Source organism: Larimichthys crocea, chromosome XII (genome assembly GCF_000972845.2).
Source record: "Larimichthys crocea isolate SSNF chromosome XII, L_crocea_2.0, whole genome shotgun sequence".
In the NCBI taxonomy this organism is placed as follows: domain Eukaryota; kingdom Metazoa; phylum Chordata; class Actinopteri; family Sciaenidae; genus Larimichthys; species Larimichthys crocea.
The window spans coordinates 30,839,249-30,852,026 of NC_040022.1; the positions used below are offsets into that span (position 1 = coordinate 30,839,249).

Below are 12,778 nucleotides of genomic sequence, written 5' to 3' on the forward strand. Positions count from 1 at the left end.
TGAGCTATAAGACTGCATGTGGATATTTTTGTATGGCGGGTCCCCAGTGAGCGCTCAGTAAATCTGAGCTATAGGATAGATAGGGGAGGTGGGGAGGCTCAGGCCAGCTCCTTCCATGTGATGAGATGGATACAAAAGGAGGCAGGGTGGAGGCTGATTGAGCACGCCACATTGCCTGACTGTTTGTCTCTCTGGATTGGAAGCCAGGCGGGGGCGGAGGGGCGGAGGAGGTAACGCACTACAAAGGCGTTTCCGAATTAAAGCCTCGTCTTCTTTCATTTCTTTATTTTTCTTGTCAGAAGCTCCGCCGAGCTGCTGAAGATCGCTCCGAATTAGCAAGCATCTGTCATGACGAGGGTCCTGGGACGCTCGCCTTGCCTCGCCCGCCCCCCCCCCAAACGCCCACACAACCCCACCCTCCTTTCCCCGCTTCCATCCAGCCCCATTACACCGAGACTTTTCACTTTCCACTGCCAAAGTGCCGATCTCCACTCGTATGATTACAGCGCACTCTGATCTTTATTCTGCGGAGAGCAGGAGCAGTGGTTTTGGCAGGCGTACGGCCTCTGCTCCCGCTTCTTTATGCTACATTACAAGCACGGGATGAAAAGTGAATGAAGCCGTTGTCTCTCTCTCCGCTCTCAAACTTTTTCCAGCTGAGTTGTTTTGACTCCGTCTGTGTGCTTTAACCTCACGTTGTGAAGTTTTACAGAAAACATCGGGGTGGGAGGACTTTAGAGGAAGCGTGTTGTTGTTTTTCCATACATTACACCATATGTTGTTATTTTTCTAGCCTTAAAACCTCAGAAAAGAATAAACCTGACACCTCTCATTGTGTATCCGAAACATAACCTTCTGCATATTTACCAGTCTCCCCACTTCTCTCCCCCTGTTTCCAGTAAATACAAAAGGAAGAGCTGTACTCAGTATTGATGGACATCACAGATGAAAACAACGAAGAGAGGAGAACTAGCTTTAAGAAAATAACACAAGAAGAAGAAGAAGAAGAAGACGAGAAGGAGTCCCTCTACTGAGGCTGGCGAGGGAAGACGGGAAGGCGTACAAAGTGGCGCCGCGGCAGCGGTTTCAAACCAGCCACAAACTTGACAGATGGAGTGAGCCAGTTTCCACCAGGGACCACCTTTTTGCCGGGTCGAAAAAAAAGACAGAGAGAGAATGAAAAGTGTCCCGTTATTATAAAACATTTTATTTTTCTATACTTTTGTGATTTACAATGGTAAAAAAAAAAAACAAACAGTGTGTATAAAGCAGTATATATGTACAAATCTGTTTTTATGTTTTTTGGTAAGGGAGATGAACAGTTGGCCCTTGATGCTGATTCTGTGGTCTGCAGGAAGGAGGAGGGAGGAGCCCCCCTCCTCTCTCTATGGCACACTGCTCTGTCGCCGAGGTCGTGTACACAAAAAACAGAAACGGGAAGGTGGCGGGGAGCGCTCGGCATCCAGGCAGAAGCACTTTCTACGCTGTACTTCCTGTGGGTGGAGTCAAAGGTCAGCCTCCTGGTCTCACTGCTCCGCCTTCTTCCTTCCAACCTCCCCTTCCTTACTTCCTTCCGTCCTTCCTTCCTTCCTTTTCCGGGCCGGTGATGTCACTCCTTCCTCCTTGTTGCGGTGTCACTGACCGGCAGCGCCTACTGTTAGCAGCGTCCCCCGTGGATACTGTCGTGATGTCACTTTCTCCTGGCAGCACCATTGGGCATCCCCGCCCTCCCCAATGGGCAGCGTCACTGGTTTACAGCGTTGGGGAGCGGGGGGGGTGAGCCACGGCGGGACGGTGAGACGGTACATATAAAGCCGAGCCTCCCCGGTCTGCCCCTCTCCACGCCCCAGCAGAGGTCAATGACTGAGGACTAGTTAGAAAAAATGGCGCAGAAGTCGCCGACTTTATTCACCTGCCAGACTCCGAGCCCAAGCCTTCGTGTCACTCTGCACCGACGGACAAACTATCAGACCAACGTGATAAACAAAGGTGCGTACAACTACCAAGGATGCACGTTTCCACCTGACGAGAATAACTCATCGACGTCCATGTAACAAATTGAATTATAATCGAATAATCCCATTGTACTACATCAGCAGGTGCATAACCAAAACACAAGCCTGAGGCATATAGACTATGTCGCTAGATAAAACATTATAGAAATACAGTAGTGCCCATCCAACGGTAACAAGGAACGAGGGCTAAAATATGTCAAATTCTTTTGTCAATGTATTCTGAGAATATTTATTTGTGTGTTTTTTTGTTTCGGTTCTGTTTGTTGTTTTTTTTTTGTTTGTTTTTTTGTTTTTTGCAGCACTGAAAACTTTTAAAGAGGAAAAAAAAAAGTTTTCATTTTGGTGGAAGCGAAACCTTCAATTCTTTCTATCAGGAGAGTCACTGTAAACGTGTTTAAACAAGAATGTTGGTTCAGTTCTTTGAATGTACATTAATGTCTAGGGTGTCCAATAAGTATGTATTCTTTTTCTGTATATAAATATATATACATATCTATTATATGGGCTGTGGTGATGTCAGGGAGTAGAGGGGGTGGGCAGGAAAGCCTCTGAACCCCCCGAACATAGATATCAGACCCCTTCCCCCAACCTCCCCGACCTCCAACTAAATATGTCCCTGATATTTACTGTAACATGTGATCATGTGTTATATGATTGAAAGTGTGATGGTGATAGTGTGAACTGATCTCTCCCCGATCGAACCCCTCCCCCACCCTGTTTACCACACAAACAAACACACACACACACACAGTAACACACACATTTTACCCCCCATCCAGAACATCTCATCCTCCTTTTTCAAACACTTCAGGAAAAAAAAGAAAAAGAAGAGAAACGTTGGCCCTTCTTCACCGGAGCGGGGAAGACTTGCTAATTAGCGCCCGGTGTTGGTGGGTGTCAGATAAAACGTTTATGAATATTGATTTTTCTTTTCTTACTCGAACCAAAGTATGATTTTTTTGTGAAGGCGCGGCCTCAGCGCTCTTTTGATCAGGAGACAGCGAGGCTCTGCTGCCATGACGGTGTATTGACGTGACCCAGATTTCGTTTCGCTCATCATCGCCGCCGCCGCCGCCGAGGAAGAGCTCGCTGTTCTGCTAATATATAACGAGCCGCCATGATGAAGCCCCGGCTCTCCTCGCAGCCTTCTGCTGTTCTCACGCTGACCCTGGTGGGCGGGCGCTTTTATTGCATATTGGAAATAACCTGCTGGCCCTGAAAGAAACTTTTAGTTTTTTCCTCCTCAATCAGAGGCGAGCAGGTTTCGGGTGAAGCACAACTTTGTCTGAGAGTTCAGGGTACACTACTCAGTCAGTAGTGGTTTTGTGTGAATTGTTCCAAGAGGGTAACACTCGGTTAAGCTCCTGACTTCCTGTACAGAACTACAGTGTGTACTGTTAATATCCTGTACAGTAAACTCACCTCACTCTTCTTGATTAACTTCATCTTATTTCAGGTTAAAAAAAAAAACAGAATCAGGGCTCCTACCCACGCGACCTCTGTTCATCTGTAGACAGCTTCTCATATATTACAAAGAGTATCTATATCATGGCAACTAACTGTTGTGAAGTCTAATTGGGGTAAAAGTCGGTCATTTGTTCTCCCATGCAGCGATCATATGCAGGCTTAGCATTTTTTATACCTGTCGGTTTGTTTCTGAGAGTCACATGATTCATCTGGCCTACTTACAGCTACAGACTCGCGGGTGGGTCAGAAAAAAAAAAAAAAAAAAAAAAGACGACTCGGGAGCAGGCTGGAGTTTTACTTTGGCGGGGGGAAACTTCCTGGGAGGCGGGAGCTGCTCGAGCCGGTCGAGACGAAGAACCACAGATTTTATTTAAAGGGTCACATGATCTGACTGTGTCCGCTGAATGATCTATGCACTTTGCAACAAACACAAATATGATGTCACACGTGACGGGCACATTTCTCAAAGACACCACTGTTATACATATACATATACATATATATACATACATGTGTATATATATATATATATATTTATTATTACTAGTTAGCAAGTAGTTAAACTCTTAGGCAATAAGGCTGGAGCTGTTCTTTAGTTTTTCCCGTGAAGAGACCAAAACAAACGAGCGTCTGTCTGTAGCCGCCTGGTTCCAAACGTTTCATTTGAAATAAGCTGGTGAGTTTCTGAGGCAGCAGGACGGTGTGTGTGGGTTCATGCTGATGAATGTGTTAGTTATTAAAGACGTATTTATTCTTAGTAGTAGTATTATTATTATTAATGGTAGTATCGTAGTAGCAGTAGTCGTCCAGTGTTCCCGTGATGTACAGCACTAAACATGCAAGACAGGACACGTAATACAAAGTTCGACACATCAGTACCTCACTTCCTGTTCAGTATTTGTTTTAAATCATACTTAATTAGTTTTTTTAATAATTTATCATCTCAAACTTTTAGAGGAATCTTATATTTTGTGTAATATGTGTCAAGACCTCGGCTCGCTAACTCTGAACCGCTCGGCTGTCTTCGTTTAGCCTCGTTAAAGCTGCAGTAATTAATTAATGTGTTGGCCACTTTATTTTTATTATTACTACTGTACGCAACTACAGCTCCCATGAGGCCTTGCCAGTGCTTTTCTGACTGAGCCTCATGGGAGCTGTAGTTGTTTCATGTCACACGTTATCTTTTGTTTCCTCGTCGATGTGAAGCTTGATTTAATTATCGAACAGAAGTCGTTAGTCTGGCTGGTCTTCCATGTTAGTGGCCATTCTAGCATCAGTCGTCGAAATATTTCATGTTTTATTTTTTAGTCTTTATGAACTGTGGTCGTTTGTTTTCTGCTTCATCTCGACCGTGCGGAGGAGCTCCGCCTGTGGGGGACGTTTGTTTTGAACTCCGGCCTGCGCCTCAGCAGTGGGGATGAAGTGGGGTGGGGCGGGCGGGGTTAAACAAGCGAGCCTCCCTTCCTTCCTTCAGATGCCTTCAGTATATATTTGAACTGGTCCTGATCTTCCTGAGCACAACTGCTTGAGCTGTGACACTAACAGGATGTTCCCCAACCTCCACCTCGCCTCCCGCCCCGCCCGCCTCCACTCTGACCCCGCCCTCCTAACCCCGCCCCCCCCCCATAGCCTTCTAGTATGTGAGTCGACTGGCCCCTTTTGTATTCCTGGTGTTCTGTACATAATACTCCTCACCCCTCTCCTCACCCGTCCCCGTCCTCCCCCAGCCGTCCTTTCAGGGGGAGAAAGAAAAAAAACAAAACAAACAAAAAAAAAAAAAAGTTAAAAAAACGACGAAATCCTCTGACTCCCCGAAATCTTGTATTTTGTTCTAATAATGACAAAATTTATTTATAAGGATTTTTTAAAATCTATCTCTTTCTCCTTTTTGTAAATGTTCCAGTTAAATAAAGTTTAAAAATGTTAAAAAATTAAATGGATATATTGAAAGGTTAAAAAAATGTCTAGAAGTCCCGCCCCTTCCTCTGGCTCTGTACTCTAACTTTGTGTTTTTGTTTTTCTCTTTCTGTATGCTTCTCTTTACGTGCTTCAGATGAAGAGTTCTATTTATTATGACATTAACGTTATTATAATTATGACTAATTATTAATATTATCATCATCCTCATCATCCTCATTATTATCATTAATAAACTTGTCTACTTCACTCTGTGTCTTTGCGCCGTTTGTGGTGAGCGATGAGTCGCCGCGTGTTCGGGACAGACGAGGTAAGACTACAAATCCCACGACGCGACATCGTACCGCAACGCCAGGTGGAGCGGGGAGGGGCGGCGCTCGCAGACCCATTTGTCTTGTGCCAGAACCCCTCCGGGTTTCACAAGATGGAGAGCACCTGTCTGTCGCAGAGGCCGCCATTTACCTAACGGGAGCGAAGACAAACTCCGAGCTGAGAGGGGAAATAAAGACGCACGTCTTCAGAGACAAAAAACACAAATGTAAATACTTGAAAAGATCAGCGCCTCTCCATCACTGTTGGCTTTGGTTAATCCTTTGAGCCTCTACAAACAATGGGAGATGGGATTTTTTTTTTTTTTGGGGCTGTGACAAAAAAAAAGAAAAATTGACAATCCAGAAAACACTGTTGTTATTTGTGTCACCGCTACGCCACATCAGACTGTACGAGAGGTGAATGTGCTGCCGTTTAGATTAAGAGGTCAGAAAGGTACTATGAAAAAACTAAAGTGCCATCGATGTGAACGTGTCCAAACACTCTGTAAATATCATAAATACATTTCAGCCGAGGGAGAATGAACATCGAGGCTTTGACAGTCACATATGAATGTTGCAGACAGGTCCCAGTTCTACACTACATAATGATAATCCACAGTGTGTACATGACTGTGAACAAAAGAACTTAAAGGTACGGTGTTTACAGAATACTGACTCAGTCATGATGCTTGTTTCTACCAGACTGTTCATTTGATCAGATTTGATAATTTCCCTGCTTCTAAATCTAAAAGTGTTTCCCTTTTGATCCCTGTACGATCGGCCCGGTGAAATCTGTCCCTGAGAATGAACCTTTATACCGACACAGCGAGCAGGTCCTCTCTCGGACAAAGCAGACACTTGGATCAGGCCTTTGTGTCGCTGTCCGTGATGAGGCTGAGGTGAAGGCTGTGCAACCTGCAGCGTCACTGAGATGCCACTAAATCCTCCACGCTGATCCTTTCAAATGAAATGTTGTTGTGCACGTACATACAGATGCAAACGAGACAGAAAGTCTTTAGCTGAAGAAAGTTTCCTCTCACTCTTTTTAGACTAGTCGGGAACACTACATGCAGCTTTATTTTCAGCTCTGAGTCTCCAGCCGTTGTCCTAAAGCTGACGCTGGTGACACTCGGTGTTTGCTGACTGTGTGAATGAACAGAAGCTGCAGCAGCAGAGAGGCTTGTGTTTGAACAGTGACTCACTCTCAGCACTGCAGCACTCCTGAACTCAGCCCCTGCTTTCCTGCAGCTGAAACTCAGGTAAGATTCATGAGTTGCTAACAGTTCCCAGGGTCCTGGAAAAGTTCCCCTGGTGGATGAATTATATTATAATTATAAGTCATGCTAGATGAAAAATTATTGTTCCAGCAGGGAGCACTTCTGATGTAGTTTTTAGCCCATGCCGTCTGTTTTGAGTTTCATTTTGTCAATCTGTGTGAACAAACAACAGAATCATGTTGTAGGAGAGCAGTGCATGCTGGGAATAAAGTTTATTTATTTACTAAAATCACAGAGAAAATCTGACGAGACTAAAAGACAGAAACAGTTTTTATTTTTTAAATAGCAAATAAAGCAATGACAATAAAATTATATTTGGATATGTCTGACTACACCTTTCAAAATAAAGGTTTGAATTAGACCCTGAAGTGATTCTTCATGGTGGCACCACAGGAGGAACTTTTAAATGTAACTAGTATTAATCCTCATTCAAGCTGCACTGCGTAATCATTTATTTTAAATGCAACATTGTGTAATCCAGTGAAGTTATTTATTATATAAATGATCACATCACTAATCTCTACGGAAGATTATTAGGGCCATATATAATATGTCTTTTTTTTTCTCAAAATTCTGACTTTTTTTTTTAGAATTCTGCATTTAAAACTCAGAATTCTGACTTTTAAAAAAAAACTTCTTCTGGGATTCGAACCCTTGGCCACTGCAAGAGCCTTTGTACATGGGGCGATTGATCTACCCACTGAGCTATTTTTCTTTTCAACATCAACCTTTTTTCTCAAAATTAATTTTTTTCCTCAAAGTTAATTTTTCTCTCTCTCAAAATTCTGTTTTTTTCTCTCTCAAAATTCTGTTTTTTTTCTTCTCAAAATTCTCTTTTTTTCTCAAAATTCAGATTTTTTCCTTAAAATTCTGGGTTTTTTTTCAAAATTCAGTTTTTTTTCTCAAAATTCAGTTTTTTTCTCTAAAAATTCAGTTTTTTTCCTCAAAATTCTGTTATTTTTCTTCTCAAAATTCTCTTTTTTTCTCAAAATTCAGTTTTTAAAACTCAGAATTGACTTTTTTTTTAAAAACTTCTGGGATTTGAACCCTTGGCCACTGCAAGGGCCTTTGTACATGGGGCGAATGATCTACCCACTGAGCTATTTTTCTTTTCAACATCAACCTTTTCTCTCAAAATTCTGTTTTTTTTCTCTCAAAATTCTGTTTTTTTTCTCTCTCAAAATTCTGTTTTTTTTCTCAAAATTCTGTTTTTTTTTCTCTCAAAATTCTGTTTTTTTCTCTCAAAATTCTGTTTTTTTTCTCTCAAAATTCTGTTTTTTTTTCTCAAAATTCTGTTTTTTTTCTCTCAAAATTCTGTTTTTTTTTCTTCAAAATTCTGTTTTTTTTCTTCAAAATTCTGACTTCTTTTCTTAAAATTCTGCATTTAAAACTCAGAATTCTGACTTTTTAAAAAAAAAACTTCTTCTGGGATTTGAACCCTTGGCCACTGCAAGAGCCTTTGTACATGGGGTGAATGGTCTACCCACTGAGCTATTTTTCTTTTCAACATCAACCTTTTTTCTCAAAATTCATTTTTTTCTCTCAAAATTCTGTTTTCTTTCTCAAAATTCTGTTATTTTTCTTCTCAAAATTCTTTTTTTTTCTTAAAATTCTGCATTTAAAACTCAGAATTGCCTTTTTTTTTAAAAAACGTCTGTGATTTGAACCCTTGGCAACCAAAATTTCTGACTTTCTTTCTTAAAATTCTGCATTTAAAACTCAGAATTCTGTTGTCTTTTTCCCCAAAATTCTGTTTTTTTTTCTCGCAAAATTCTTTTTTTTCTCTCAAAATTCTATATTTTTTTCTCTCAAAATTCTGTTTTTTTCCTCACAATTCTGTTATTTTTCTTCTCAAAATTCTCTTTTTTCCCCCTCAAAATTCTCACTTTTTTCTTAAAATTCTGCATTTAAAACTCAGAATTCTGACTTTTTAAAAAAAAACTTCTTCTGGGATTTGAACCCTTGGCCACTGCAAGAGCCTTTGTACATGGGGCAAATGATCTACCCACTGAGCTATTTTTCTTTTCAACATCAACCTTTTTTCTCAAAATTTATTTTTTTCTCTCAAAATTCTCTTTTCTTTCTCAAAATTCTGTTATTTTTTTCTCTAAAAATTCTCTTTTTTTCCTCAAAGTTCATTTTTTTCTCTCTCAAAATTCTGTTTTTTTCTCTCTCAAAATTCTGTTTTTTTTCTTCTCAAAATTCAGTTTTTAAAACTCAGAATTCGGACTTTTTTTTAAAAACTTCTGGGATTTGAACCCTTGGCCACTGCAAGAGCCTTTGTACATGGGGCAAATGATCTACCCACTGAGCTATTTTTCTTTTCAACATCAACCTTTTTTCTCAAAATTCAGATTTTTTTTCAAAATTCAGTTTTTGTTCTCAAAATTCATTTTTTTTTCTCTAAAAATTCAGTTTTTTTCCTCAAAATTCTGTTATTTTTCTTCTCAAAATTCTCTTTTTTTCCTCAAAATTCTGTTTTTTTTTTCTTAAAATTCTGCATTTAAACTCAGAATTCGGACTTAAAAAAAAAAAAACTTTTTGTGGGATTCGAACCCTTGGCCACTGCAAGAGCCTTTGTACATGGGGCGAATATTCTACCCACTGAGCTATTTTTATTTTTTATTTTTTTTTCAAAATTAAGTTTTTTTTCTCAAAATTCTCTATTTTTTTCAAAATTCTGTTATTTTTCTCAAAATTCTCTTTTTTTTCTCAAAATTTCTGACTTTTTTTCTTAAAATTCTGCATTTAAAACTCAGAATTCTGACTTTAAAAAAAAAACTTCTTCTGGGATTTGAACCTTTGGCTACTGCAAGAGCCCTTGTACATGGGGCAAATGATCTACACACTGAGCTATTTTTCTTGTCAACCTCAACCTTTTTTCTCAAAATTCAGTTTCTTCCTCAAAATTCATTTTTTTTTTCAAAATTCAGTTTTTTTCCAAAATTCATTTTTTTCTCTCTCAAAATTCTCATTTTTTTCTCAAAATTCAGACTTTTTTTGTTAAAATTCTGCATTTAAAACTCAGAATTCTGACTGTTTTTTTTCTCTCAAAATTCTGTTTTTTTTTCTCTCAAAATTCTGTTTTTTTCTCTCAAAATTTCTCACTTTTTTTCTAAAAATTCTGCATTTAAAACTCAGAATTCTTTTTTTTTTTAAAAACTTCTTCTGGGATTTGGACCTTTCGCCACTGCAAGAGCCTTTGTACATGGGGCGAATGTTCTACCCATTGAGCTATTTTTCTTTTCAACCTCAACCTTTCTTCTCAAAATGAGCTATTTTTCTTTTCAACCTCAACCTTTCTTCTCAAAATTCAGTTTTTTTCCTCAAAATTCAGACTTTTCCATAAAAGTAAAAAGTAGTCGTAGAATATTGCCCTTTACATTGAACAATCATTTCTACACAGTCACAGGTTTAAGGCATACAGCAGCCGTTAGTTTCAGGTGTTCAAACTGCCCCTTTGTTAGTTTTTAATGAGAACTGGGTCTTGTTGCTGCGACCGGCGACCTAAAGAACGTTTTGTGCATTCAGTATTTCAAAGAAAATAAAGATTATTAAACATAAAAAGGTTCAAAGCACCAAACGTGACTTCAAGAATTCTTTTTAGGAATTCGGTTTTCCCAAACGAACCGTAAACAGCACAAAAGGTTCTTGAAGATAAAACGTTTTTTCTCAGCGTGCATACATGTTTATTCCCATACATTAAGTGTAATGTCATCTGACTCCCACTTGGTGGCACCATCTATCTGTCTCCTCCTGCAGGCCTCATTCAGCCTTTCTCCAGCTTTGGTCAGACTCTGTGTTCTGCGTTACCTCGAGTGTTTCATCACGCTCTCTCAGACACCTGATCCACCTCCGGAGTGAATTATTATCTCCCTCCTTTATTCATACATGTAACGCTTGATTAAGGTCAAATGGGGATCTAAAATATGATAAAAGCATCTGTTGGGCTCGAATAGAATCTGTCACCCCAACCACAGCAATTGACCATAATCACACAATTATGAAGCGATGAGACACTTTGGCTTTATGGGGAGGGTGCTTTGCTAAAATGGCCCACGTAAAAGCCCATCTGTACAAATGGGCCTTGGATTTGAGCCAAAGCAGGGGCTAAAAGAGCCGATATATCAAGTCACGGCACATCTAGCAGAGGGGAGCGGGGAGAGGCTGACAAAACGGCAAGTCTGTTGGTGTCAAAGAAAAACACGGCTCGGATATTTGTGGGCGCTATCAATTTTGTAGGTACAGGATTCCCCTCGTGTAATTTTGGCGGCAAATAAAATTAACAAAGATGATTCATGAGCCAAATGACGCCTGAATCCAAAGCAGCTGATGACACAGTTCGCTCTTCAGTTTATTCAAGTATTTATATGACACTAATTAATCTCAGCTGTCACGAGAGAGCGGCTGAGGAGGTGTACTGTTTATCCCTCACTGTATATGACTTCATATAGATTTATGGACTTTATATGTATCTGTGTGCGCTTCAAAGATTTAAAAGACATGCAGCCAAACTGAATCCATCAGATGGGCGTTTTACACACGTCTGCCGCTTCATTCATTTGTTATTGTTGATTTAATTCTTTATTTTAAATCCTCATTTTTGTAAATAATAAAATATCTAATAAAATATATTGAGAAAAATCTGTCAGCTGTTTTTTTATTGATCTGATGACAAAGATTTTAAAAGATACTTTTACTGTTCTCTTTTTTATTTTGATTTGGGCCTCAAACATTAGAAATGAAGTTGGACGGATGACCAGAACTTGACCCATACAGGACCTGTGCTACATTACCACAGGCCTCACCTGCAGTACAACGCTGTGGAAACATCCCAGAACACCACGAGAACTCCACAGCAAAGCGTCACACACAAAGGACAAACGATAACACAAGTTATATTTGTTAACGGTGATATTATCTCAGTGGAACGTGGAAATGATGAGCTGATCATTTACTGCCAAAACGTACAAACACAAAAACACAATCACCAAACTATCAAATAAATACACAACATATTTCTAATGCAACAACACAGCATGTCAATGTTTCTGCAAAGTTACAGCCTGAACATTATCTACTGACTTCTGCTGTATGATTGTTATTAAAGAATATACGTCACATCTTGGTCATGTCATATCTTCGGAGATGTTATCGTAGGGTGAAGATACAATCAGACTCTATAGTACAGGATATAAACTCTATGAACAGAGTGATATAAAGACCACAGCGTGCATCAGTTGTGTAACGGACAGTGTTTCCTCTCTGCAGTCTCTGGATGTTTGGGAGCTGCAGATTCTCTCCGACTATCGGAGACGGAGAGGCAGCAGCAGGTTTCTTGTCTGGAGCTTTGGACGATGCATCCATCAGCTCGGCACTCCACCATCTGCTGCCAACGCTGCAGTGTTCGGCCCAGCTAAGTGCCATCTGCAGCAGACTTCATTTACATCGCTGTGAGAAGTTTTACTTTGGACTCACGACGAGCTGAGCGGCTTTCATACAGAAACGACAGGAGCTGCGGAGAGGAATGTGAAAAGGCAAAACGCTGCAGCATCCATCAGGGGGAATGTTTTGTTGACATGTTGTGTGCGATCCAACTTAACAAGATGTACCTGCGCTGTCGACCCAGAAGAGGGAGACAAACGTCAAAGAATCAGAACAGTGTACACATCAGGCATCACCATAATAAACTCAACATTATATATTATGAATGAGAGCTCGCTGAAACAAGCAGAAACTCACAGATGTTAGACTGAAGTTAATATTAAATGAACTTCCACGATCAAAAACA

General features: G+C 40.2%; 1 protein-coding gene and 1 long non-coding RNA gene across 4 annotated transcripts in view; one reads left to right on the forward strand and one right to left on the reverse strand.

Annotated features, from left to right (window-relative positions):
• The window catches only part of LOC104923388 (RNA binding fox-1 homolog 3), a 387,959-nt gene extending 382,696 nt beyond the window's left edge, over positions 1-5,263 (forward strand). Inside the window, exon 17 of the mRNA XM_019261515.2 lies at positions 900-5,263. Coding sequence (XP_019117060.1) covers positions 900-902 — 3 coding nt within the window. The 3' untranslated portion in view covers positions 903-5,263. The remainder of the gene's footprint in view (positions 1-899) is intronic.
• The window catches only part of LOC113747018 (uncharacterized), a 155,106-nt gene that overhangs the window by 61,821 nt on the left and 80,507 nt on the right, over positions 1-12,778 (reverse strand). For 2 of the 3 annotated variants that reach the window (XR_003463289.1, XR_003463288.1), the window contains exon 3: positions 11,818-12,502. The exons of the other annotated variant lie outside the window; for it this stretch is intronic. This is a non-coding gene — a long non-coding RNA (uncharacterized LOC113747018). Of the gene's footprint in view, positions 1-11,817; positions 12,503-12,778 lie in introns of those variants that run through there. 3 annotated transcript variants of the gene reach the window in all.